We start from the raw sequence: 26,364 nt of genomic DNA on the forward strand, positions 1-26,364 counted from the left end.
AAAAGAATTTTTAATATCGCATATAGTATGTACTATCCTAATCATATGAATTTATTCATTTAATCTTCAAGACAACCCTATGTGGTAAGTAATAACATCATCCCCATTTTATAGGTGAGAAAACTGAGGCACTAGAAGATTAAATAGCTTGAGATTTCACAAATAAGAAGTGGCAGAACTAGGATTTGAATAAGGCAGTTTGATGCTAGAATCCATGTCCTTAATGACAATGCCTGAAGCATAATTTTGGCCTTGGCAATCAAGACAAAAAGGAATCATTCAAGGTTTCACTGTTGCGGAAGTGACAATTGGCTGCCTGGCAGAAGTAATTTTTTGGCTCTAAATTCAGGGAAAAGTCTGTTAGGCATGGGGGGGAGGGGGATGGGAGTTCTTTGTTCTGTGATGCACTGGTGACCTCGGGGTAAACTGCCACTAGGCTGAGGAAAATGGAATGGCGGATAGAAGGCCTGCTTGGGGCTGAAGAGGACTCGGAGCTTCTCTGGGGCCAGTTGACCCATGCCCTGGCCTGCAGACACTGTGGCAGCAACTGCCTCCAGAGCCCAGGGAATCTGGTGACACTGTTCTTGTTCATGGTTTGGCAGATCCGGAAATGGTGGCAGCTTGGGAGGTGGCGACAGCTTCAACCGTGGTACTCTGGGGACATGATGCAAGGCAAGGTGGGTGACATGGATGTGCAGTTGGGAGAATGACTCTTGACACCACATGTGAGTTCAGGTGAAAAATCACTGACATAGATGTAAGCCCAAGTGAATGACTATAAACTTTAAACGTGAGGTTGGATGAGTGATCATTAACACCTGATTTGAAAGCCAGGTAGGTGTACCGACCCTAGATTTACAGTTACATAAGGGAATGCTGATCTCCAAACATGGGCTGGGTAATGGCCATTACACTAGATAGGTAGGTGACTATTGACCACAGATGTGGGGCCAAATAAGTAACTTCCCTCTGGATGTGGAACAGAGACTGAGGGCTTCAGGCCTGAAGCCAGAGCCTTGTGTTTCTGAAAAGGCTTCATGCCTAAAGTATCTTTCTCCACTCCTCAGAGCCAACCATATCTGTACCGTCTGCCTTGCCTTGATCACCTGTGGAAGCAGAAGTCAGAGGAAGAAGAAGAGGAGGAGGAAGAAGAAGAGGAGGAAGAGGAGGAAGAAGAGGAGGCATCTCTGGATCCACTGAAGCCATGTTCTCTTCCCAAAGAAGCTCCTACTGGAGGGCAAGCCACCACAGCCCCATCTCAACCATCCTGTAGTCCTGAAGACCTCCACAAAGCCACAGAGACACCAAATCAAGTACATACACAGACCCCAAGCCCTTCCAGATCCTTCCTCACATTTCAGGTCCTGACCAACTTGCCTGTGAAGCACAAAACAGCAACAGGAAGCTGTCTACATCAGAGAAAAAGCCAGCTCTTCTGGGGTCTCCCCTCTCTGCACAGTGAGTCCTTGGACACCATCCTCCTGAGCTCAGTTGGCCCCTCTCCCCTTAAGTTGTCTGTTGGTCCATCTGTTTTCTTCAACCAGCTTGCCTTCCTGCCTAGATCCAACCTGCTGCTTCCCCAATATTGCTCCCTAGCTCAGCCTCCTACTCATGAAATCCATACTAGAGAAGATCTGGAAGGAATGGCCCTCAATCCCCAGCAACGTCCTCCCCCATCATCCCCTTCTGTCCCATCATCACCCCTCCATCTTAAGTCCTTTCCTATGGACCACAAGGGAGTCCTACCTGGTGCTAAGGAATATCCGCAGTGGTTTATGCAGCAGAGTGAGGGCCCTTGGGTCTCTGAGGATAAAGCCCTGCACCTACAGCCTAAACTCCAAAGAACCAGCTCCTCCAAGCTCTCCCCTTTATCTGAGGTCTGGTGGAGTGTACCACAGGATCCCAGCCTCCAACAACACATTCTAGATTCAGTCTCTGCCTCTCCGCTGTATCCTTCTGGCTTTCTGGCAGTCCTGACAAGGCTTGGGTCCCCATGGAGGACTATGGGGCAAAATGAGGCCCCCAAAGCCTCTGTGCCAGCAATGCCAGCTCCCAGCCCAACTCCACCCTCCCTGCCGGAACTCCAAGCAGTCAGTCCTATAGAAGGCCTGTCTGAATCTAAGGCCCTCTGGGAAACCACAAGGCAAAGAGAGTATCCTAAGATTTCTGAGCCTTCAATCCTGGTCCCTTGCCAATCTGTAGACCCCATGACAGAGCCTCAAGAAACCAGCCCCCTGGGAGTTCCACTTGGATATAAGACTCAGTGGAGAACCATAGGACATATAGACAGTCCTCAAGACTTTGAGCCTCCAATGCCAGCTCCCTGCCAACCTCCAGATTCTCTGTCAGAATTCCAGAAAGTCATCCCTGAAGGAGGACTTTCTGCACCTAAGGACTTCTGGGGAACCATGAGTCACAGAGAGAGCCCTCAGACCTCTAGGTTTCCAATGCCATGCCCCTGTCCTCCCCTAGATCCTCTGCCAGAACTCCAGGGAAGCAGTTCTCTGGGAGATCTATCTGGATATAAGTTCCAACGAGGACACAGAGAAAATTCAAGAAACTCTTGGGCCTGTAAGTCTCCAGCCTTCAACCTCAACCCGCAGCTCTATGAAACTAGCCCTGCATGTGTCCCACCAAGATCTCAGGCTCCATGGAAGGGCAGCCAGAGTAGAGAAAATCTTTGGGTCTCTGCAGATCCAATTTCTTCTCCCAATCTTCCCTCATCCTCTCTGAGTCCCCAAAGAGTCTTGTTTGAGTCCAAAGCTATGTGGGAGACCATGGGACAGAGAGAGAACCTTTGGACCTCTGAGTCCCCAGCCCCTGCCCACAGCCTATCTCTAGCTCCCATTCTAGAACTCCACAGAGTCAGTCCTAGGGGAGGCCTCACTAGATCAGAAGCTGCATGGAAAGACATTGAGCATTCTAGGAATTCCAGGGCTTCTGAGCTCCCATCTCTGGCCCTCAGCTCACCTCCAGCTCTTACAGTGGAACCCCTCAGAGGTAGCCCCATGGCGGTCCTGTTTGATTCTGAGGCTACATGTGGGGACATAAAAAGGCGAAAGAACTCCCGGGCCTCTAAACTCCCAGCTCGCAGCTTACCTCAAGACCCAAATGGAGTCAAATTCTTGGGAGCCCTGTCTGACTCTGAGCCTATTGTGGGGGATAAGGAGCAGAAAGATATTTGTTGTGTTCCTTTGTCCCCACTAGGGGGTCCCAGCCCACCTCCAAACTCTATGTCAAAGTCTTCCACAAGTGAGCCTACTGGAGACCAATGTACCTGTAAGCCTAAAGAGGAAGCAGTGGAGCAGAGAGACAACTGCTGGGCCAATGAGCTCCCAGTCCCAACCGCCAACTCAGTCTCTGCTCCCTCACCAGACCCACATACTGACGTTGAGTTTGTGTGGAGGAATGTGCAACCAAGAGGGATCCCCCAGGGCTCCAGCCCTCCAGCAGTGGATCCCCTGCAGCCAATACCCTGGCCTTCCACCTTAGCTAAAGCTCTGAAAATTGAGCCCAACCAGCCTGGCCTACCCAAGAAAGAGTTCTTCCCAGGGGCTAAAGTAGAGACTCCATCCTCCCAGGGAGACGCTGTCTCAGAGGTGCCCACCCACTCTGGGATCCAGGTCTGGCAGTGGAGTAGAGAATTGGAACTCAGGCTGAAAAAACTACAGCAGAGCCCTGCTTCCAGATCCCCTGACCCAAGTCATTCATCTGGTAGCTCCCCTGCCCTGAGCTCCACAACTCCAGATAGCTGGAGACTCTCTTCTTTCCCACCACAGCAGATTCATCCCTTTAATTTGTGTCCCCACTCTTCAAGCTATCATCCCCCAAAAGTTCAGAGCACAGTAACTCAGCCTATCCAGGTCTCCTACTGTTATCACTCCCATTCTTCATCCCAGCCTCAGCCACAAGGGTCTAGCAGGGCAGAAAAAGGGTCTCAGAGAGATGAAAGAATGAAGGTGAAGATGGTGGCCCAGATCTCATCCCAAGAGCCATGTATTCACATGGAGGCTAGTGAGAACAGCCCAGGCCTGGGCAAGCCCTCAAACCCTGAGGTCCCAGCCTCAGGCAAAAGACACAAGGCTTCAGCCCTATCTTCAGCCAAGAAGAAAGAGAGCCCCAGGAAACCCAAAGCAAGAGACCACAGAGGAGGGGATGTAAGACTGGGGTCACGCACAGTAACAGGGAAGAGCCACCCAGCTCAGACTGGAAGAGTAATGGAAACCTCTTTAAGCAGACTTTCCCAAAGATCTCAGCACGAGGACCAGAACTCTCAACACACTGCTCTCCCTCAGCAGCTTCACTCAAAGACAGCAGGTCCCCAAATTTATCACAAGGCAGGGCTGGGAGCTGGTGACATCTTGACTCCTCAACACTCTAAGCACTGCCCCTGGGCCCACATGGAAAAACATCTCTCCTCCCCCATACCTCACGTTCCCCTTACTAGGGGTCTCCAAAGAATGTTAGCCAAGTTTCTGAGTAACCATGGCCGCTGCCCACCAAATCCAATAAGCAAAGGAAAGGCTGGTAGCACTGGCACCCAATACCCCAAAACCTGAAGTCAAACCAGTTGTGGAGTAGGGAGACAAACAGGAAATCCTAATAAACTCGCTGAACTAGATAAATTCCACTCATGTCTTCTTTGGAGTTTGGGGTACTGGGAATGTTAGTTCCCTATTAACTTCTGCTATAGCTATATTCCCTTAGGATTCTGCAGGTGTAACTTTTCAAGCCCTTCAGAGATATCATCCTGGAGTCCACATATCCCTATTCTACAGGGTGAGGCTGTAAGACCAGGGGAACACAGTCCAATGTTGCACTTGAGAAAAACTTGCACATCAAGTCAACAGAAAAAAATACATCCATTCACATGAACACAACTAGTCTGAGTCTAGGCAGCTGTTCTTGATCCAGTCCCCTTCTTTACCCATTTGTTCCATAAGTTCTCTACGCATCTGATCATTTCTTCTCAAACCTCTGCTTTCTCTCCCTGGGTCATTCATCCATTCACAGGACTACAAAAACAAGTGCCTTTTCACATGTTTAGTGGCCATCCGGATTTCTTCTATAATTGCCTGTTCATATTCTTTACCCATCTTTCTACTGCTGCCATAACAAATTACCACAAAACAACACAAATCTGTCAGAAGTCTGACATGTCCCATTTAGCTGAAACCAAGGTTGGCAGGGCTGCATTCTTTACTGTAGGTACTGAGTAAGATCCATTCCTTGTCTTTTCCACTTTCTAGAGGCTGCCCATATTCATTGGATACTGGCCCTCTTCATCTTCAAAGTTAGCAAAGGCAAGTCAAGTTCCTATCACATCACTTTCTTCTGCCTCCCTCTTACACTTTTAAAGACGCTTGTAATTACTTTGGGTCCATCTGAATAATTCAGGATACTCCTCCTATCTTAAAGTCCCCTATTTTAAGGTTAGCAATCTTAATTCCATCTGCAATTTTTAATTTCTTTGCCTTGTAAAATAATATATTCACAGGTTCCAGGGATTAGGACGTGAACATCTTGGAAGGAATATTACTGCTTACCAGGGTATCAACCTATGATGTATACCGCAAATATTTTCTCCCAATCTGTGGCTTATTTTCTAATTTTGTTTAAGGTGACTTTTACTGTACCAAAGTTTTAAGTAATTAAATCGACCAACATTCTCATGACTTCTAAAATATTTTCTTCTGGCACCTTTACAGTTTTACATATTTATGTTTAGATTGTCATTTTCTGAGTATGATGTGAGAATCTAACCACCCCCACCTCAAAATACAGGTCCATTTTTACCAATATCATTTTTTAAAAAATGTCCTGAACTCATCCCATTAAGTGCCATATTTCAAAACATGGGTCATTTTTAAAGCATCTCTATCTAGGCTTCAGATCCACATATCCAGTGGCCAACTAAATATTATCTCATATTTAACTTGTCCAAAATTCATTTCCCCTTTAACCTTTTCCTCCAATGTGCCCATTCCTATTGAAGGGTATCACATCCATCCCAATAGTGAAGTCCGAAGACTATCATCTCTGACTTCTCCCTTTACCTTACTTCCTAATCTAGTCAACTATAACCTTGTCAATGATACCTATGAAATGCATTTCAAATCTATTTCTACCTCTCCAATTTCACCATCACTGTCTTAGTTCAGTCATTTCTCACCAGATTGGTTGCCCTATCTTTTCTTTCTAATCCATCCTCCACATGGTTAAAATTGTCTGGAGGTTGACCAACCCAATCTCTTCAACAAGTGTCATACAGGTTTGAATAAAGGAACATAACGGATGCAACCTATGATCCTAGACTGGATATTGGTTTGGTCAAGAAGTGGGAATGACAAAACCCACCAATAAGAGTGCTTAAAAGGAAGATTAAATTCCTTTTGTGTGCGTGTGTGCACACACGCATACATATATGAATGACATACATAGATCATTTAGGAAACTGAATATGGTATGAGTATCAGATTAAATTAAGTTTGCTCAAAAGAAAGAAATGGTGGAGACTGACTTAAAATACATATATAAAGCAGTATGATCTCATTCTGATTTTTAAAAAACCACACATAGACCATAAGGGTTCAATGAACAAACGCCAGTCAAGTGGGGCCAAGTTCCTATAGCAGAAGAGATTGCACGCCCCATCTGTTATAAACCTAAATACAGTTTTGGTTAAATATATGCTAACGACAGTCATGAAATCTCCTATGTCATCCCTAATTTCAAAATTTTTTGTTATAATGATTGTTCTAGTTAACGGTTGAAACTGTTAACAGTGAAGACTAGGTATTAAAGAAACAGATGAAGTAGATTTATTTTAGAATATAGTATCTGAGATTCCATTTGTTAAATAAATTTGTTTGTTCTGTCATGGTATAATTACTAAATGCTTTCTTGAAATATAATTCAATGATTCCATGACATGGAAGCATGTGATTTTATGAACATTTTAAAGAAAGTATTATAAGAATCCATCTTAAAAAAAAAAGACCCCATCTTATCCATCATTCTCCTACAAAAAACAATGCCATGTATATACATGCACCAAAAGATACGAACTAAAGTCATTAACATGATCTCTGGGAATACTAATTTTAAAAATTTGCTTATATATTTCTTAATTTCTACAATGCACATTACTACTTCCATAAAAAGTGAATTTTCAGGGTGCCTAGGTGGCTCAGTCAGGAGGGTGGTGCAACTCTTGATCTCTGTGTGGTAAACTGGAGCCCCGTGTTGGGCTGAAGATTACTTTAAAAAAAATTTTGCCCATCCACAATGCACATATGGCTGACAATACTCTATACACTTGGAAATTGTTGGATAGGTATGTGTTGGGTTTTTATTTGCCACAATCAAAAAAAAAAAAAAGTGAACTGTCTAGCACTGAAATTTGTCACTTCCCTAAACTGCACAGAAAGCCACATCTTTAAAATAAACTTCACTTGGGGCACCTAGGTGGCTCAGTCAGTTAGGCGTCCGATTTCAACTCAGGTCATGATCTCACAGTTTGTGGGTTCAAGCCCCACATCGGGATCTGTGCTGACAGCTCAGAGCCTGGAGCCTGTCTTTAGATTCTGTCTCCCTCTCTCTCTGACCCTCCCTGCTTGTGCTGTCTCTGTCTCTCAAAAATAAACAAAAAACATTAAAAAAATAAAAATAAATAAACACCAAAAAAAATTAATAAACTTCACTTAAGGTGCCTGACTGGCTCAGTCAGTGGAGCATGTGACTCTTGATCTTGGGGTTGTAACTTTAAGCCTCACAATCAGTGTAGAGATTACTTAAAATTTTTTTTAAGTTTATTTATTTTGAGAAAACATGTGCATGAGCAGGGGAAGTGCAGAGAGAGGAAGCAGGCTCTGAGCTGACAAGCCTCACACGGGGTTCAGTCTTGAAAAGTGTGAGATCATGACCTGAGCTGAAACCAAGAGTCAGACACTCAATGGACTGAGCAACCCAGTTGCCTCAAAATTGAAATCTTTAAAAAAAAATAAACTTCACTCCTGGAATTTAAGATTCTTCATGAGGTGGCTGACCTCTCCAAATACACTCTCTTGCTAGTCAACCTGATGCTTCTTATGCATGCTCTGTACTTTTTGTTCACACTGCTCTCCCCTACTTCTCCATATCAAGTCTCCCACCTTCCTTTAATGCCCAGCTCAGACTAACCTCCAGAGCCTTCTGATTCTCCTGCCTCGGTATGGTTTCAAATTCCTTGCAGGCCCATAATTTGTACTTTGTTGACCACACCAATTCCCTGATAGTATGGCACTCAAGCCCCTCAAAAAAAAAAAAAAAAAAAGGTAAGGTTCTAGGAGATCAAATCCACATTCCCAATCTAGTGCTCTTTCCAGTCTACAATATTCCCTCTACTGTATATATTTAGTTGAGAAAAACAGAAGGTACATGCTGTCCTTCTGCTTCCTGTCACTCTTTTTTGTTCCAAAGCTTTATTTAGCCCAAACCTGTCTACAGAGTCTAAGTCTAAAACTCACCACCTGCTGGCCAGGAGTGGAACTGAAGGTATTTTCTTCCTACCTATCTCACCATCCCCCCAAAATAGTCTCAACAATGCAATTTTTTAAAAAGTTTTTAAGTAGGCTCCACACCCAACGTAGGCCTCAAACTCACAACCCTGAGACCAAGAGCTGCATGCTCCACCAACTGAGCCAGCCATCGCCCCAAAGACAATGCAATTCTAAATTTCTACTTGACACAGGGACATTTCATGAGTCTATACATATCTGGGTAGTTCTATGAAAAATCCAAGTGCTATGTAAGTCTTTTTAATTAAGCCTTCAGTAGGTTATATGGCTGGACAATAATAACTCAGTTCAGTCTAATTAATGATTGGCAGGCCTGTGTTCCCCATGGGCACTGCATGACTGTAGCCTCTCAGAGCAACTTGTACATCAGTATCTTGGATCCAAATGTATCTGAAGATGTCAGATTTATAATTCCATCTTTGCTTTTACCTCTGTGATATACTGTTGTTACTCTATAATGTTTCATGCCATATTCTTTGTTAGAAATCCACCTTCAAGGGGTGCCTGGCTGGCCCAGTCACTTAAGTGTCCAACTCCTGATTTCAGCTCAGGTCATGATCTCATAGTTCTTGGGATCAAGCCCCGTATCAGGCTGTGCTGATGGTGTGGAGCCTGGTTGGGCTTCTCTGTCTCCCTCCACCACCTCCAACTTCTCTCAACTCGCACTGTCTCAAAATAAACAAACGTTAAAAAAAAGAAATCCACCTTCAAATTGTAGCATCTGTCCTATGGAAGAAATTACTAGCTACAGTAAAGTTACAAAATCAATTTCTTTCTAGGAACACTGCAAGGGAAAAGATGGACTGCCTATATGACCTGCCTCTTGGTTTAAGCACACAGGCATCTGCAGGTGTTAAGTTGACAGTGTCCCACACTGCTTTCTACAGTTTACAAAGCACTGTTCATCACTTTATCAGAGGCTCCATAAGAACTAAGTGCCTTGTTCAAAGCTACACAGCTATAAACACAAGTGCCAGAATTAAAACTAGGCCTCTCACTTCAAGTCTGCTCTTGGTTTTTCCTAAAGAGTCTACAGAGCTCTGTCTTCAATAGACATGCTTTGTGTGACATGTAAAAGCAAACCAATCATTTCAACACAAATTTCTCACATATCAACCAGTATCTCTCATATTTTGAAGGGGTAATAGCACTTGCCTTCTATTCTGTTCCTACAACTTGATGCAGAGGTACCAACCAAATGTCTCTCCCCCAAAAGATCTTGTCTTTGACCCACAATGAGGTTAGGTTGCCATCCCACAGGGATAAGCCACATGGATGAGACAGAATGACAATGTTCAAAGTGGAAACAGGACTGAAGGCTGGCCATCAGGACACCTAAATGGTGGGAAAACCAGAAGAGGACCAAAGATGGAATGTGGTAGAGAAAGTGTCATGGAAAACAAGGGAAAGTCAACCCAAATCTCCAATGTGCAAAAATCTCTATTTCACAGCATATGAATTCAAAATGGCCCATTTCATCAGCCAATATAATGATTTCGTGTCCTTGTAGATTATCTAACCCATACCTGACACTGGTGTTAAGTACTAGAATGATCAATAAAATTTTGACTCAGGATTATTTTCTCTGCACCATACTCCTCTCTGGGTAAGGCATTACAGTATCACAGTATTGATCCCAAAAGCACTAAGTGATTATGCTGGTACCTGTTGTACAAAAAGGATATTCTATACCTGGCAGTGGACAAAACTATGCAAGCAATCATCTGAAAAACTATGAGCAGCAGAGGATGTTAAGGTTAGAAAAAAACATATCCAATACTAGAATTTTATATTAGAAAAAAACTATTTTTTATAACACAAATTACATAAAGTGGACATAATTGTACGTGATCCTCAACCAGAGCATGAGCTTTTAGGATTTTCAGATGCCCAAAAGAACATCCACCGCAGACAGAAATTCTTTCTGCAACCTTAAGATTTGGGGAGGGCATCCCAATTCAGTCCTTGGTCAGGAAAAGAGAGCTCCGCAGGCTTAGCCTTACCATCCACATCAAACACAGGTGGAGAATGCCATATTCTCCACAACAAGAGCTCCTTCAGGCTGCACCCCCCTCCACTGCTGTCCCCTATACAGTGATAATGCATACATGGGACAAGGCAGCAGTTCATACCACTGTTTTCAGAAGGGGAAGAGGGTGCAATCTTACTTTCAGGATTTCACATTTGTAGAGTGCCTTGATAGTAAGGGGTAGCCCAAGGCCCTTCCCAGGAAAAGAAGCAGGCACAGGGGCCAGGACTCAGGCTCCATTTTGACCCAACGTTTATTGTCCTTTTACAACATGTCATTTTTGGTTTAGAAACTGCTTGTGATTAGTTTTCCAACATTAACTCAAAAGCATGTAAAATAAAATCAACCTACTCTCTATATAAACACCCAGCAACTGTGGCCCTTCATCCTCCTGCCCAGGTTGGGTAGAGGGAAGAAGGGACGGCTTGTGTAGCATCTGAGTGAAGTGCAGATGCTTTACTGTGGGGAGCGGCTGTGGTGCCTTGGTTCACACCCACACAGGTCTCCTGCACTGCCCCAAACTACAACAGAAATGGCGTAGGCCCAAGGCCCAATTCCCTGTTGGTAATTCACTCTCCACCTCCCAAATGAAAATCACTTTTATTTTATCACTTTTGTTTTGTATTTTTTTGCAACAGAAACCCCCTGTCCAGAGTCTGACTGTAGCTGAACTGTTCAGACTGAGGAATGGAGCAGGCCATGGGCACACCCCTGGTCCCTCCTGGGCGAGCGCCCCCACCCTCAGGGAACAAGGTCCAGCCAGGCCAGCTCGCTGCATGCTGGCCACCACCACTTAGCCATACAGGTCATCATCATTGTCTTCCGTGTACACACTGCCACCTGTGCCGCCTCCACTGCCCTGACTGGGGCCAGCTCCACCCTGGTTTCCTGATGGGAATCTGTATGCACAAGAGCAGAGCCAAAAAAGAGGGTTAGGACAGGACCTGTACAGAATTTTCACAATTAACCCTCTAGCCTCCTTAGGACTCCCACAACCTTGGTTGAACAGTTTCCTAAGACAACTTAAGTACTGCCCACTGCAACATAATTACCTGAAGCTGCCAAAGCCCCGGCTCTGCTGAAGGGTCTGAGCAAACATCTCATACTTCCGGATGTCATTGTCACTGACAGAACGGCGGGCGAAGCGCATGGCTTCTTCAAAGTGATCTCGGCGGATCTCAGGCACTGGATCGTCTTCTTCTACCTCCTGTAGGGTTGGTAAACACAGACCACCGAGCTAAAGTCTGGCCTGGATTCCTTCCCTGGCCTTCCTCACCCCCCCCCGCACCCCCCCATTACTGTAGCAGTTTATTGGTCCCCGGTCTCTCTAATCCAACCTGAGTAAGTTGTAAGGCCAATCTTCATAAAATTGCATCAGTGCCCTGTTTAAAAACCTGTCAATGCATTCTGGAAAAGGCAAAACTGTATGGACAAAAACCACATGAGAGGTTGCCAGGGGCTCAGGCTAGAAAAAAGAAGTGACTAAAAAGTGACAGGAGGAAATTTCTGGGATGACAGAAATTTAACCTAACTGTGGTAGCAGTTATAGAACTTAAAAATACATCTGTTAAGATGCACAGACACAACATATGTTAAAAGGGTAAATTTTACTATGTGTGAATTACATCTCAATAAACCCAAATTTCAAAAATAAACAGGAGCACCTGGCTGGCTCAGTTGGTTAAGCATCTGACTCTTGATTTCAGCTCAGGTCATGATCTCACAGTTCATGAGCTCGAGCTCCACGGTGGGCTTTACACTGGCAGCACGGAGCCTGCCTGGGATTCCCCTTCCCCCACTTGTGCACTCACCCTCTCTCTCAAAATAAATAAACTCTTAAAAATAAGCAATTTCTAACAACAAGAAAAAAGTAAATTTTAAAAACGTAAAAAAGTGCTTACCATACCCAGGTTACGCCTTACCTAGTGGCCTTACTTCCAGTAACATAGCTCCTCTTAAATCTACCCTGGTTTTCCCCAATTCCTGCAATCCCATTTCTTGAGCCAGTTATTTGGGCTACTTATTTCCTTAGCCTTTACACCCTCCCTTCATAACCTGGCTCAAACCCTATCTTTCACTGAGGAGCCACTCCAATTGCTGTGATTTATGAGAGTGTGCCATAGCATTAACCATATCAATACATTCTAACCTTTTATGGGAAGAAAACGGGATATCTCAGAACCCCTACAAAAGGTAAAGAAGCCTTTCATTCCTGTATTTATTCATTCATTCATTAAGTTTCTATCATGGTGCCAAGGTACAGTGGGAAATATGCAGGATAATATAGATTCCTTACTTTATAAAGCTTACATACACACACTCACACACACACACACACACACACACACACACACACACCCCAAATTCTGCATTTAATTTTAGGAGATCCATGGATCACCAAAGAAGGACAGGTCTATGGATCCCAGGTTCTAAACCCTGCTCTATTTGTTTACCTGCACAATCATGTTTTGATTTCCTTCATAGAGCTTACTTCAAAGTGAATATATATAGACTACTTATCTCTTTTCAGCCTTTATAATTTCAGACTGAAGAGATTAACCCTCAGTATTCATTCTCTTTGATGACAGGCACATATGGGAAAAAGTTGCAGACTCACCATGGCAGATGGATTGGTCTGCCTCTCCCGTTCTCGCCTAATCTCACTCTCGATGGATTCACGGATGGCCAGCTTGCAAGCTCGTTGGCATATCTCTGTCAGGTCAGCTCCAGAGAAGCCATTAGTCATCTTGGCCAGGAACTCCAAATCTACATCCTAAAAGAAATAGAACTACCTTAGCATTTAGCCTCACCTCCCCTGTAATACATTGATCTCTGAGCCACCCAAGCACTCCTAATTTTAGTTTGTCCCATCTTTCGTCAAATCTTCCATCCTCCCTTTACAACGCTAACCCCAGAAATCCCCAATGGAATCTTTTCCAGGAACAAAACTGCATACTAGGCTGAGCACTCATAGAAGTCCACATCACCAACAGCCTTGCACCTGCCTTGGCAACTGGGGACTTGCGCAGGTTGGCCTTGAGGATGGCAACACGGGACTTCTCATCAGGAAGTGGGATATAGATGAGCTGATCAAGACGGCCAGGTCTCAGGATAGCAGGATCAATGATATCAGGCCTATTGGTAGCGCCAATAATAAACACATTCTTTTTTGTAGACATGCCATCCATTTCTGTCAGGATCTGGTTGATGACTCGGTCTGCAGCTCCACCACCATCTCCAATGTTACCACCACGGGCCTTGGCAATTGAATCCAGCTCATCAAAGAATAGTACACAGGGGGCAGCTTGGCGAGCCTATGGGAGAGACAAATGGACTCAAGCATTAGCACAATTGGGTCTCTCAGACCTGAGAAGGAAAAGAAACTAAAGTGACCTTTACTGCCCCAGCTGAGCTTCCAGAACAAGATTACTTCAATTCTCCCAAAGAAATAGCTACCTTGCTGCCAAGCAAGTTAACAGATAAATCAGTTGCTTGTAACTCACCTTGTCAAAGATTTCTCTGACGTTGGCTTCAGACTCCCCAAACCACATGGTGAGCAGCTCAGGACCCTTGATAGAGATGAAGTTGGCCTGGCACTCATTAGCAATGGCTTTGGCCAGCAAGGTTTTCCCACAGCCAGGAGGTCCATAGAAGAGTACTCCCTTAGAGGGTGTCATGCCAAATTTGAGGAATTTGTCTGGGTGTTCCACAGGATACTAAGAAGAAAAGGAAAGAGGGTTCAGGATACTCCACAGCCCCTACCCCAGTTTGAAACAAACCTAATGAATAGTAGTATCCCTCCCAACCACACCATGGTATAAGATCAGGTTCTCTAGGAGCAGGCTCCTTAGTGTCTCCAAAATGAGAAAAAACAGGTTCATGAATTATGTTCTCAGAATTCCTGTAATAACTACCAACACCCTAAGACCATCTAAACTCAATTACAATGTTCTGAAGCAGTAACTTACCCTGGACCAAGTTACCCTACCTGGACCAGCTCCTGAAGCTCACGTTTGACATCCTCCAGGCCCCCGATATCCTCCCAGGTTACCTGTGGTACCTCCACCACAGTTTCCCGCAGTGCTGATGGGTTGCTCTGGCTCAGGGCCCACTAAAAAGAAGAAAAAAAACAAAACTGGGGATAAGACTTGCCAGGGGAGAGGTCAAAATGTGCAGGTTTGTGTACCTGAGATAGGGGTGCAGGCCTTACCCGGAAGTCATCCATAGTAACTGCCAGAGAGTTCATGACTTCAGCATCAATGGTCTCATCCTCTAGGTCAATGAGGTCCATCTTCTTGCGGATAGCCTGAAGAGCAGCCTCAGAGCACAGGGCTGCTAAGTCAGCGCCCACATGCCCATGAGTCTCATTGGCTACCTGCAGAGAGAAGAGCTACTCACTACTCTGTGTCTAAAGACCTAACTACTTTGGAGGCTCAGAGACAACAAAATCCTGGCCTCTTCCCCTGACTCCTATCTTTGGGTCCTCCCATTTCCCTGAACACATACTAGCAATTCTTTTGCTGGCTGGGTTTTAAGTAGTCAAGCCTGGACTTGGGGCCTAGAAATAAAGCTGACCCCAAAGTTCTGGTTTACTCTAATGTGGTGTCAACCGAGAACACACCAACTCCAGTTTCCTGGATTCAATCTCAAATCACTTCCCTTCCCCCCACCCAGGAATCAAAATCAGTCTCTTTACATCTTGAGCTTGTGTCCCTAGCCAGTTCCCTTCAACTGCCTAGAAACAGATATCCTAACTCTGGGCCAGCCCTCATTGTCACTGCACCTGTTCCAGGTCCACATCGTCTGCCAATTTCATGTTCTTGGTATGGATCTGAAGAATTTCCAAGCGTCCTGTAGCATCAGGGATTCCAATATCTACCTCCCTGTCAAAGCGACCTGCAGGACAGTGTATGAACACAGACAGGGCTCATTTTTCGTCCAGAGGGAGAAAGGGACAGGTCTAAGGTGACCACCATCCTAGTCTGCCCAGGACTGTCCTGGTGTTAGCACTGAAAGTTCCATGTCCTGGGAAACCCCTCAGTTTCAGGCAAACCAGGATGGTTGGTCACCCTAGATAGGACATGGGGTAAGGGAAAGGACCCCTGGGCCCTATCATTCCAAGGAGCTTTAAGAAATCCTCAGGATTTGGGGCACCTGGGTGGCTCAGTCAGTTCAGTGTCCAACTTTGGCTCAGGTCATGATCTCACGGATCGTGAGTTTGAGCCCACATCGGGCTCAAAGTGTGTCAGTGCAGAGCCCACTTTGGATCCTCTGTCTCCTTCTCTCTGCCCTCCCCTGCTCATGCTCTATCAGAAGTAAAATAAATAAATAAACACTAAAAAAAAAAAAAAAAGGAATCCTCTGGATTAGATGACTTAGAAGAAGGACAGACACGGAATCAAAAAGATTAAGGTCAGTAGAGCTATAATCTCTCAGAACAGGGTTGAAAGAAATTTGGGGTCCTTACCAAATCGTCGAAGGGCTGGGTCAATGCTATTGGGTCTGTTGGTTGCTGCCATGACGATTACATGTGCTCTCTGCTTTAGACCATCCATGAGAGTCAACAACTGTGATACGATACGCCGCTCCACCTCCCCATGGGTCTGTTAGGACAGGATGTCTGGTCAGAAGTGAAGTGAGGACCTTTCAACCCCCATTATCCCCTTGGGTAGGTTCCTACTTTCTCTCTTTTAGGAGCGATGGCATCTAGCTCATCAATGAAGATGATGGCAGGAGCATTCTTCTCAGCCTCCTCAAAGGCTTTACGAAGGTTGCTCTCAGACTCACCAGCCAACTTGCTCATGATCTCAGGACCTGAAAGGATATGGAATAGAAACAATGACAAATCTATATCTTTCCTCAATCCCAAAAGAAATCATATCCCTTATATGCCCAGCCCAGAGACAAATGCTGTACAAAAATGTGCTAACTTCTGTCTACTTTCTCATAAAGTCTACCAGGCACTATCCCAGAGTAGCCATCAGATTAGGCTAGAGAGAAGCCAAGTACTCAGACTATCATCCAAGCTCAGGACTATCTCACAGTCAAGCTCTAAGTGTCAAAATGACAGCACATGCTCTCGGACCTCTGGCCAGAGAAGAAGCAGCAACATACCAGTTGGACTCTATCGTTCTCAAAGAGCCAGTTGATCTCAGCCAATACTCCCCTAAACCTTCTCAAATAAATTAGCAAACAAAAATTTTAAGTTCTTATTCTAACTTGCTCCCCCTAAGTATCTTCAGCCTTACTACAATCTTTCCTAAAGGGGGGAGGAGGGGTAGATAAAGCAGGGGGCACCAGAGTACAATACCTTCCCCTTATTGCTTATCTGTCTATAATGTGCCCCGGCAGAAGAAAGGTGATGAAATATACATGAGGGTATGTGTGCAAATATACGTGTCCATGAATTTTCAGCTCATGAGACTGATGATTGTGCTCAGCTCAGAATAAGGTCCAGCCAAACACAAGGTGAACCAAGTCTCCTACCATTGATCAAGAAGAAGAAGGCTCCAGTCTCATTTGCCACAGCTCTGGCAATTAGGGTCTTCCCAGTTCCGGGAGGTCCATAGAGCAGGATTCCCCGAGGAGGCTGAGAACCAGTACAGAGGGAATGGTTAGGTTCAGACTCCCACCTTCTCCCAACCCCACCCACTCTAAAATGATTTGACTATGGCTCTATCTAAAGAGGGTGAGAATCAGAGCTTAACCCTGACATCAGTAAGGAGTCCTTAGCATTAGCTGCTGGAAGACAGTTTACTGCAGACCATATTCACTCCTCTTATTAGAGAAAATATGCTTAGAAAGCTGACACTTATGATTACAAGCTACATAAGAGACTAAGAGCAGAGAAACCCTAAGAAATTCTAGTGTGGCTAAGTCTGAAAATCCTGGGACTAGGAAACATCAAGAGGCCATTAGGCCAAAAGAGCTTGACTTTGGACAGACAAGGACCAGGACTAGCTTAGCCATCTAAGAAAGAGTATTGCCAGAGACTCACTCACTCTAATAATCACAACCCTCCAGGATTTATGATCACATTGGAATGCTTTTCCTTACCACCAACCCCAAGTTTTCCTCTTTGAAGCTGTCTGTTCTGTGGCCTCATCCACAGGCTGCACATGGGAAATGCCCACATAGAAGATAAAATTATTTGTATGGTACATAATAGAGAAAGGGAAAATTCCACCTTCAGTATGCTCCAGGATATGGAAATGGTTAAGAAGTTACATTGAGATCTGCAGTTCTCAAATGCTGGACTCGAGACCCTTCAAACTGCAAATTTCCTTAAACTTCTAATTCTTTTGGATGGCACTGTTACAGACAGGTTGGCAAACTATGAAGATCTGTTTTTATAGAGTCCATGACATAAAAATGGTTTTTCCATTTTTAAAGGGTTATGAGAGGAAAAAAAAAGATATGCAACAAAGAACTTAATTGACCTGGTCTATTCTAGACCACTAGTAGCTTAATAAATTTATAGTCTCTTCACACAAAGAATATATTACTGCCTCTCTAATTCCAAGGCAATAGTGCAAAAATACATATGAAAAAAGGTTCTGGGATTAGATACTGTGCCTTCATTAATCACCAGCCTAGATTATTTCCCACTGGGCCCAAGATGCTCACCTTAACACCAATTGCCTTAAAAAGGGCAGGATGTCTCAGGGGTAGCTCCACCATCTCCTTTATCTGAGCTAGCTGTTTCCTGCAGCCACCAATGTCATCATAGCCTACTTCATTCAAGGACTCTTCCTCATCCTGAATGTAGAGGAGACAAAGGAAAAAAGAAAACAGGAATATTAAATATCAGAAAAGTTGAGTTTCTCTAAATCCTTTTACAATCTGGTATAGAGAAATCTGTTCTACAAGAAGACTCCCCTCTAAGGGGATCCTGCCTCAAATAATCACTCTAAAAATCCCAAAGCAAAGATTTCTAGCATAGCTTTTCCCTTTCACACTGTCCTTAGTATTACTGGGAAGGGCTCCCCTAATACCTAAAGCTGGAAACTCTGGGAAACAGGCAAAGGTCTGAATGCCATCATCAATACCACTTCTACAAAAATTATTCCAACTACTTAGATCGTCTGAGATCAATCCAGATTTTAAAAACCACTGGTTATCACATACTTCTAAGAAACATGTAGGTCTAGAAGTGAGATTTCCCATCTCTGGAAAGAAGCTTAGTTCCAAACAGTACACAGTTTTAGTAGTTAACTCATGACTGCGCCACTTCATAATCATGAAACTGGGTACTGGCATGAAAGAGAGAACTCACCTCTCGTTTGATAGGCTCCCCTTCACAGTGGATCACTGTGTCTGGAGCAACAATGCAGTAAGGGCTGGGATCTGTCTCCACTACTTTGAACTCTACAGCACGCATTCCACCCCGGACAAGGAAAATGTCTCCTATGAGCAATCAGTACAGTACAGAGATGTCAAATACCAAACCAAGTGAGGAATTCCTCATCAGAACCTGGGGTCTAAAATGCCACATTCACTAGACTCTGCCATTTTTCTCTTCCTACCTCTATATTATTAAGCAAGAGGAGAGGCATGAGGAGAAAGCTGAACTGTGAAGAGTCCCTCTGCCATTTAAGAGGGCACTGAGCAAAACCTTATGGGATTCTGGCACATCAGGTTTTGGTCTTTATCCAGAAGCCCATAAAGTCTATGACTTCTGGGCTATAGATAACCCAAGCTTTCTCAACAACCATCAATGGTCAGGCAGTGCTAAATATTAAAATACACTTTAGACTTGACACAGTGAAAAGGGCCCAAGTCCTCCTTTAGAGACAAAAAAAAAAGAAGAGGGACACCTGGGTGGCTCAGTCAGTTAAGCATCTGACTTCAGCTCAGGTCACAATCTTGCAATTCATGGGTTTGAGCCCTGTGTCGGGCTCTGTGCTAACAGCGCAGAGCTTGGAGCATGCTTCAGAGTCTGTGTCTCCCTTTCTCTGTACCTCCTCCACTCACGCTCTCTCTCTTTCAAAAATAAATAACCGTTAAAAAAAAATTTAAGATAACTTACTCTACTGGAGCAGGGACTGGTAGTAGAGAAATGGGGAAACGGGAGGGAGGAAGTGGGAAGGAGAGAGTACACATGCACATATGTGTAGAATGTGTGTGTAAGCACAAATATGAGAATGGGATAAAGACATTCCAAGGTACCCCTACAAATAACCATGCTTAAGCTCAGTCCCTAGAATTATCTCTCACCTTTCCGGATGGGTCGATAAGCTTCCAGGAAGTATGGCTTAAGGTATACCTCGAAGAGATTGCCAGTGATGCCTTCTACCGTGTCATCAATGGGTAGCACATGGATACGTTTGCCGTACTTCACATCAGGGCACGGCTGGATGCTGAGGATGACAAGCAGACTCCATGTTACCAACCACACTATAGCCCCAAGCACTGGGCATCCGAAAGGGCCTGGCACAGAGAGCTGATGGCGAGCGAAAGAGAAAAGGCAGGGATGGCTTTAGCTGAAGAGAGGCAGGAAGGTACTGTGGGAGTGAGGACAAAGGAGCAGCCAAGCAGAACTAAGACAAATCATACTCAGGAGGGGTAGCAGCTGGAGTCATTAGAAGAGGCTACCAGGAAGGGTGCCTGGCTGGCTCAGCTGGTAGAGCATGTGACTCTGGGGTTGTGAGTTTGAGTCCTATGTTGGGTATAGAGATTACTTAAATAAAAACAAAACAAAACAAAAAAACATAAGCTACTGGGGCTGCTCACTCCCAATCAGTGAGCCAAAAGGAAGATCCATGCATCTAAACCCCCCAAAATGAGGAAAGAGGAGGGAGGGTCTTCAGTGAGAGGTACCCAAAGATGACCCTTTGCTAACATCAGTAACCCACTATTATAAAGGGAGGCCTGAGTCAGACAAGTGTCAGATCAGAGAAATAGAATAGAAAAGAATCACCTCAACCAAGCAGTCAGAGCATCTTGAGAAAGTGACTAAGCACCTCCACGAAGAAGACTACATGAAACATAGAATCCATGAAAAATGGAAATCTGAGATGTTCCTGGCCAGGTGACAGGTGGTTGGATAGCAGTGGCCAGTGATGACTCCAAGTTAGGGAAGCCTCTTGCCTAAAGTTAAGTCCTTTTGGACTTCACTCCGATTGAAGTTATTCAGTATCTGGCTCAAACTATGCCTGTCTCCTAGATTAAATTGGATCCTTAAAAATAAAGACTATTTATGGGTGCCTGGGTGGCTCAGTTAAGCCTCCAACTTTGGCTCATGTCATGATCTCGTGGTCCGTGGGTCCGAGCCCCACATAGGGCTGTGTGCTGACAGCTCAGAGCCTGGAGGCTGCTTTGGATTCTGTGTCTCCCTCTCTCTCTGCCCCTTCTCTGCTCATGCTCTATCTCTCTCTGTCTCTCAAAAATAATAAACATTAAAAAAATAAATAAATAGGGGCGCCTGGGTGGCTTAGTCGGTTAAGTGTCCGACTTTCGCTTGGGTCATGATCTCACGGTTCGTGGGTTCGAGCCCCGCGTCGGGCTCTGTGCTGACTGCCGTCTCAGAGCCTGGAGCCTGTTTCAGTCTGTGACTCCCTCTCTCTCTGACCCTCCCCTGCTCACGCTGTCTCTCTCTCTCTCTTCTAGAAATAAATAAAAATATTAAAAAATAATAATAAATAAATAAATAAATAAAAATTTTAAAAATTAAAAAAAAAAAATAAAGCTTACTTAGAAGGGCACCTGGGTGGCTAAGTCAGTTAAGTATCCAACTCTTGATTTTGGCTCAGGTCACGATCTCATGCTTTGTGATTTCAAGCCCCCATGTTGGGCTCTGCGCTGCCTGCTCAAGATTCTCTCTCTCCCTCTCTTTCTGCCCTTCCCCTGCTTGTGTACACACATGCCCTTTCTTGTGTGTCTGTGCACGTGCGCACCTCTCTCTCTCTCTAAAACATTTAAAAAAAACAAAAAAAAAAAACCTACTTGGAGTCCACCTTCTATGCCCACACTCCCACCTCACTCCAGCCCCAACACAAGCCATTATTCCAACCCAATAGTGAGATCATTTGGTATACAAATACCCTCAAATGGCATCCTAAACCAAGATATACCTCTGGCTAAATAAATAAATAAATAAATAAGTAAAGGCATCATGAAAATCACAGAAATACCAAGGTAATGCAGAGGTAAAGTTTGAAGTCCCAAGGAGGCAGAATCAAAACCTAAAAACAACCCTATCCTCCCGTGGCTAGGAGGCTTCTGCTAGTGGCAGCTGCCAAGGCCTTTGTTAGAGTCCTGACTTATATAATTCGGGCTGTCTCTGGCTTCCCATCCCTGAGGGGCTAAGAACCCCACACACACCTGATGACATCCCCTAGGTGTACACGAAGGTTATTCCGAACAACTCTATTCATTCGAATCTTCTCATCGGAACATGTGTCATCAGAAAGCACAATGCACACAGCTTCCCGCCTCTTCTTTCCTTTCAGCAACACTGTGTCACCTCGGAACAACTGGAGCTCATCCATCTTGGGCTGAGGAAAGAAGGTTAAGGCCTTTGGGTCACTGGGCCATGGTGTAAGCAGCAGCCCTGGAGGCTGGAATTCCCAGTAAACCCCACTCTATCTGTGGTCACTGCAAAAAAAAAAATGAGGAAAGAAACCTGGGACAAGCCCTCCAGTTAAGTACATTAAAGAAAGATTGGACCTTGGACCCAACGTACCTGGGACAAGGACACCACACTGTTGTCCTCATTGATGGCTTCATCGACAATTAACCGATTGGGACGGTTCTTCTGTTTAAGAATGGCTGTTGATAAGTCATCACCTTTTGAACTAGAAGAGAAAATGAAGTTAGTCCCAATACATAATCCAGCCCCAAGGGCCCCACCAGTCTTTCAAACTCACACTTAAGGAAGAAATAGTGGATAAATGAAACTGTCCTATACCAGAGAAGTCAGATAAAGGATACTGAGCCAAGGTCATGAAGAGTAACATTTAGCACACACAATTCCCATTCCTGCAGCTCCTGGTATTCTGAGCACTGGTATCCTAGCTGTCAAGGCCCCAAGTGATCTTGCCTTAGTCAGGACACTATGACTTGAGAAGACTAACTAGAAGTAGAGGTTGAATAACAATTAGAGAAATGACAATAGTTGTACTATGAAACAGCAATTAAGAAAAGGATCTCTGTTATCAGATCTGCTGGGTCTGAATCCCAACCTTGCCACTGCTTAATTGTGATCTTGGGCAAGTTACTCAACCTCTCTCGATGTTGATGTCCTCACATGTGAAGAGTGAATACCAAATACCACAGTACCTATCCTAGAAAATTAATGTCTTAAGTGAAATAATGAATGCAAAATGTTCAATACAATGCCCGGCACATGGTTTTAATGGTCATAATGACTGCACTGCAGAACAAAGCATAAGCTCTTTCTTTGCTAACCTTCTTGGAGAATGAAGTGAGCAAGACAACTTCTTGTAGGGCTCAGGGAGGCCCCATCAAGCAAGCCTGAGGACAATGAAGCAGAATCATTAGCTACCATCCTTACTGGCTAAACCTACTGAATGTTAGAGCATTCTGTATACCACAGAAATGCCAAGCATAAAGACCATGATATTTGGATAAAACTAAACTAAACTGATGGACCTGGGACCTTCAAAAAGAACCTCAAGCTCAAAAGGGGCTTTACAAAACTCTGCAAAGACATACAATTCCACAATGTTGGTTCAAAAAGTCAAAACCAAGAAATGCAGAGACAAGGAGCAAATCCAAATCCCTTACCCAAACTAAGGTTGCCCAAGTCTAAACTCAGTTTAAACCGTCTAAATAGTTTCTATCATTTCCTTGAAGATCATTCATCTGTCACCAACTTCTTACCTAGCTCATCTCCAGCCATCACTAACTAGCCTCAGTGGGCTCTGTCTGAAGAGCTATTTCCTTTACTAAGGCTCAGAAAAACCTGAACATTAACCAATATAGGAAGGCCAGACAATGGAGAAAGTGAAGAAATAAAATGTAATCTCTTCCATGAATTATTCCTTCGCTCAACAAATTAGCAAGTATACATTTGAGGCCGGGTAGTGTCCTATGATCTCAAAATATATCAGTCAAAAAATAGTATTCCTGTTGGATATATACTTACAATGAAAGAAAAACAGATGCCTATGCTCCAGAATAACAGCTAGGGACTTTTTCATCTTTTGATCCTGATATACCCAACAAAAATACAAATCCCATTCATTAAACAAAGTTTTAGTCTTTCTGCTCATCCTCTCACATAGGCTGTATCTTTAATCATCACCTTAAAACTAATTTCCAAGAGGGGCAGCTGGGGGGCTCAGGCGGTTAAGCGGTAGACTTCGGCCCAGGTCACAATCTCACAGTTTAGAAGTTTGAGCCCGGCGTCAGGCTCTGTACTGACAGCTCAGTGTACTGAGAGCTCTGTGTCTCTTTCTCTGCTCCTCCTCTGCTCATACTCTGTCTCTCTCTCAAAAATAAACTTTAAAAATAAATTTAAAAAACTAATTTCCAAGAGTGGAGTGTTTTCTCAGCTTAACCTTGCCTCTGCAACATAAAAGTGTAGCACTCTGAGCACAATGCTGCGGAGCAGGCAGACTCTTCTAGGGTGCTTATCAACACCCTAGAGAACAAGCATGGTCAATGTGGCAGCTGAAGGCAATTTAAACCCACCAATTCTCCTTCTCTCCTACACATCAAAATACCTTTCAAGGACTGACCACCCTCCTGTCTGATCTATAGGACTGGGACTAGAGAAAAAATAAAGTGCCAAATGTCTCTACTCAGCATAGTTACCCCAAAAGCTGCATTCTAGGAAAACTGCCTATCTGCCTACCATTCCTAACTCCAGCAATGGAGATGGGTAGTATGCTCTTCCCTAAAGTTCTTTACTTCCACACATACTGAGATCAAACGAAGTAACCTCTAAAAGAGATCTTCAGCCTGATCTTGAGCCAATAGCAGACCTGGAGGCTCTTTGGGGACATCCCTCATTGTCTCCTGCATGAGTCAGGCCCCTTCCAGAATTCTAGTGGGCAACAGGGGACTTGGAGGGAGTTCAGGTAAGAGTCATCAAGATGACCTAGAGGTTAGAAACCATCTATGATGCCAGGTTCCAAGAATTTTGAATTTTTACTTTTAGTCTTGAAAACAAATAACTAACTTAAGAGAATCAGTATTAATAAGTAGGGATCCTTTTAGAAAGTAATACTGCGTCTCGATTTAGAAACTTGAAAAAAAAAGGAACACACCTCAAAAAACTAAATTTTCTTCAAGTCAGGAAAGTGATTTGCATAGAAGAGTTTCCACAGGATGGCTGTCTTTTTTTTTTCTTTCTCCCCCTTCAGTATCTAAAGCTCTTTGATTCTAAATTTAACGAGCAGAGGTGGTCGGGTTTTATCTGATGCTTTCCTGAGTGAGGGGTAGAGGGCCCAAGGTTTCTCAACACAGCAGTTTGGTTAAAGTAGCAGTATGTGTTCAAAGAGTTCGGTCAACTCTAGCCTTCACACTATAAAGGCTGAAATCGAGGAAGGCCCGTAAAATACCAAACGAGACTGGAACTTTTGCAAAAGCCCAAAACAGTAGAGAAAAGTTCCTTCCCCCGGCTCCCGTTTCATAACATCAAGAAAAACTGACTAAAGCTTTCTCACGTGAATAGCAACAAGCCTAAAGAACGAAGGTCAGAAACATAAACGTAGGTTTCGCCCTCTCCTTAACATCCTCTCACTACTCAGGTCGAGAGGATGTCAACCAAGGACCAGGCCGACCCGGCTCCAAAAGGGCGGCCGTGAGCTTCCCCTAGCTCTCCAAGCCTTCCCGGCTCCAGCCTCCGCCTCAGTCTCCGGCCTTCTAAGGCCTTCACGTGGCCCAAAGTCCACGCCCACCGGGCCCAGTTAGGGCTTCAGGCCCGCGGGGCCTGGTCTCTCCGGGGACTAAACGCTTTCAGCGCATAGTAGACCTGATCGCAGGTGGGTTCCCCAAGGCCCCGGGGCTCCGCGCCGGCAATGTGGGCCCGTAGACCTCACAAAAACGGGAGAGTTGTTCCCAGGGAGCCAGTCTGGCCGGCCAGGCCTGCATGACACAGCACGATCTGGCCCAGGCCCCGACCCAGGCCCCACACAAGCCCGGCCTAGGGGGCGCGCGGCTGCGCTGCGAGGCCCAGCCCGGACCGCGGCCCCTCATTCGCCTCTTTCCTCTCCTTCCTTCCCAGTCTCCACCTCTTAGACGCGCCCACGGCCAGGCCGGGCTGGGCCTACCCAGCACTGCGAGTCCCCAGGTGCGCGCACCCGCAGCGAGCGGGCGGGCGCGCGCACACACTCACTCAGCTCCAGAGGCCATGGCGCGCGCCTCTTCCAGCCGGCGGCTGTGGCGGCCCGAGGGTAACGGCTACGAAGGGTGGCAGGCGACAGACTGGGCCGGGGCTCGGCTCTCCCAGGCGGGGGGCGAGCAGCGGCGACAAACCCGCAGGCGGCCTCCTTCTCGCTTCCTCCTAGCGGCACAGGGGCGGTGGGCGGACGGTACACTGGCTACTGATCCGCGAGGGGGCAGCGGTAGCGACGACTCAAACGACGGCTGCAGACGCTGCGCTGAGACTGAGCCGAGAAGAGCCGAATCATCGGAAGGAGAGGTGCTCTCACCTCAGCCAATCAGCGTCTGTTCTGGGGACTCCCGCCCGCCTCTCCGCGCCTCTCCCCAGCAACCCGCGGACAAGAGCCAATCAGGAAATTCGCCTGCGGCCTGGCTCCCGCCTCAGGGATGCAACACGCCTAGTAACGCCACGTCAATTGGCCGCAG

General features: G+C 45.2%; 2 protein-coding genes across 2 annotated transcripts; one reads left to right on the plus strand and one right to left on the minus strand.

Moving 5' to 3' along the window:
- The first annotated feature begins 418 nt into the window (after positions 1–418).
- On the plus strand, positions 419–4,625 carry CUNH9orf131 (chromosome unknown C9orf131 homolog). The gene is given in 3 exon segments (XM_039218546.1): positions 419–677; positions 1,068–4,485; positions 4,488–4,625. Coding segments are annotated over 3 exon segments (3,693 nt in total). The 5' UTR covers positions 419–446; the 3' UTR covers positions 4,532–4,625.
- Positions 4,626–10,816: 6,191 nt separating this feature from the next.
- LOC120221298 (valosin containing protein) lies at positions 10,817–26,179 on the minus strand. Its single transcript, XM_039218611.1, has 17 exons — positions 25,892–26,179; positions 22,271–22,382; positions 21,910–22,082; positions 19,804–19,946; positions 18,863–18,993; positions 18,214–18,345; positions 17,074–17,176; positions 16,268–16,401; positions 16,055–16,190; positions 15,371–15,483; positions 14,798–14,962; positions 14,576–14,698; positions 14,091–14,303; positions 13,593–13,901; positions 13,205–13,360; positions 11,640–11,794; positions 10,817–11,486 (listed from the first exon to the last, which is right to left on the minus strand). The coding sequence occupies exons 1-17, from the start codon at positions 25,906–25,908 to the stop codon at positions 11,381–11,383; spliced, it is 2,421 nt and encodes an 806-aa protein (XP_039074542.1). The 5' UTR covers positions 25,909–26,179; the 3' UTR covers positions 10,817–11,380.
- Between the last annotated feature and the right edge of the window lie 185 nt (positions 26,180–26,364).

Source organism: Hyaena hyaena, unplaced genomic scaffold (assembly GCF_003009895.1).
Source record: "Hyaena hyaena isolate Hyena2069 unplaced genomic scaffold, ASM300989v1 scaffold_769, whole genome shotgun sequence".
In the NCBI taxonomy this organism is placed as follows: Eukaryota; Metazoa; Chordata; class Mammalia; order Carnivora; family Hyaenidae; genus Hyaena; species Hyaena hyaena.

What these genes read in the sequence shown, in the direction of transcription:
- LOC120221298 (XM_039218611.1), bottom strand. An exon ending in ACGATGTGGACCTGGAACAG is followed by an intron (nt 14,963 to 15,370) that starts GTGCAGTGACAA and finishes TTCTCTCTGCAG; the next exon opens with GTAGCCAATGAGACTCATGG. An exon ending in TTACTATGGATGACTTCCGG is followed by an intron (nt 14,699 to 14,797) that starts GTAAGGCCTGCA and finishes TCTTCTTTTTAG; the next exon opens with TGGGCCCTGAGCCAGAGCAA.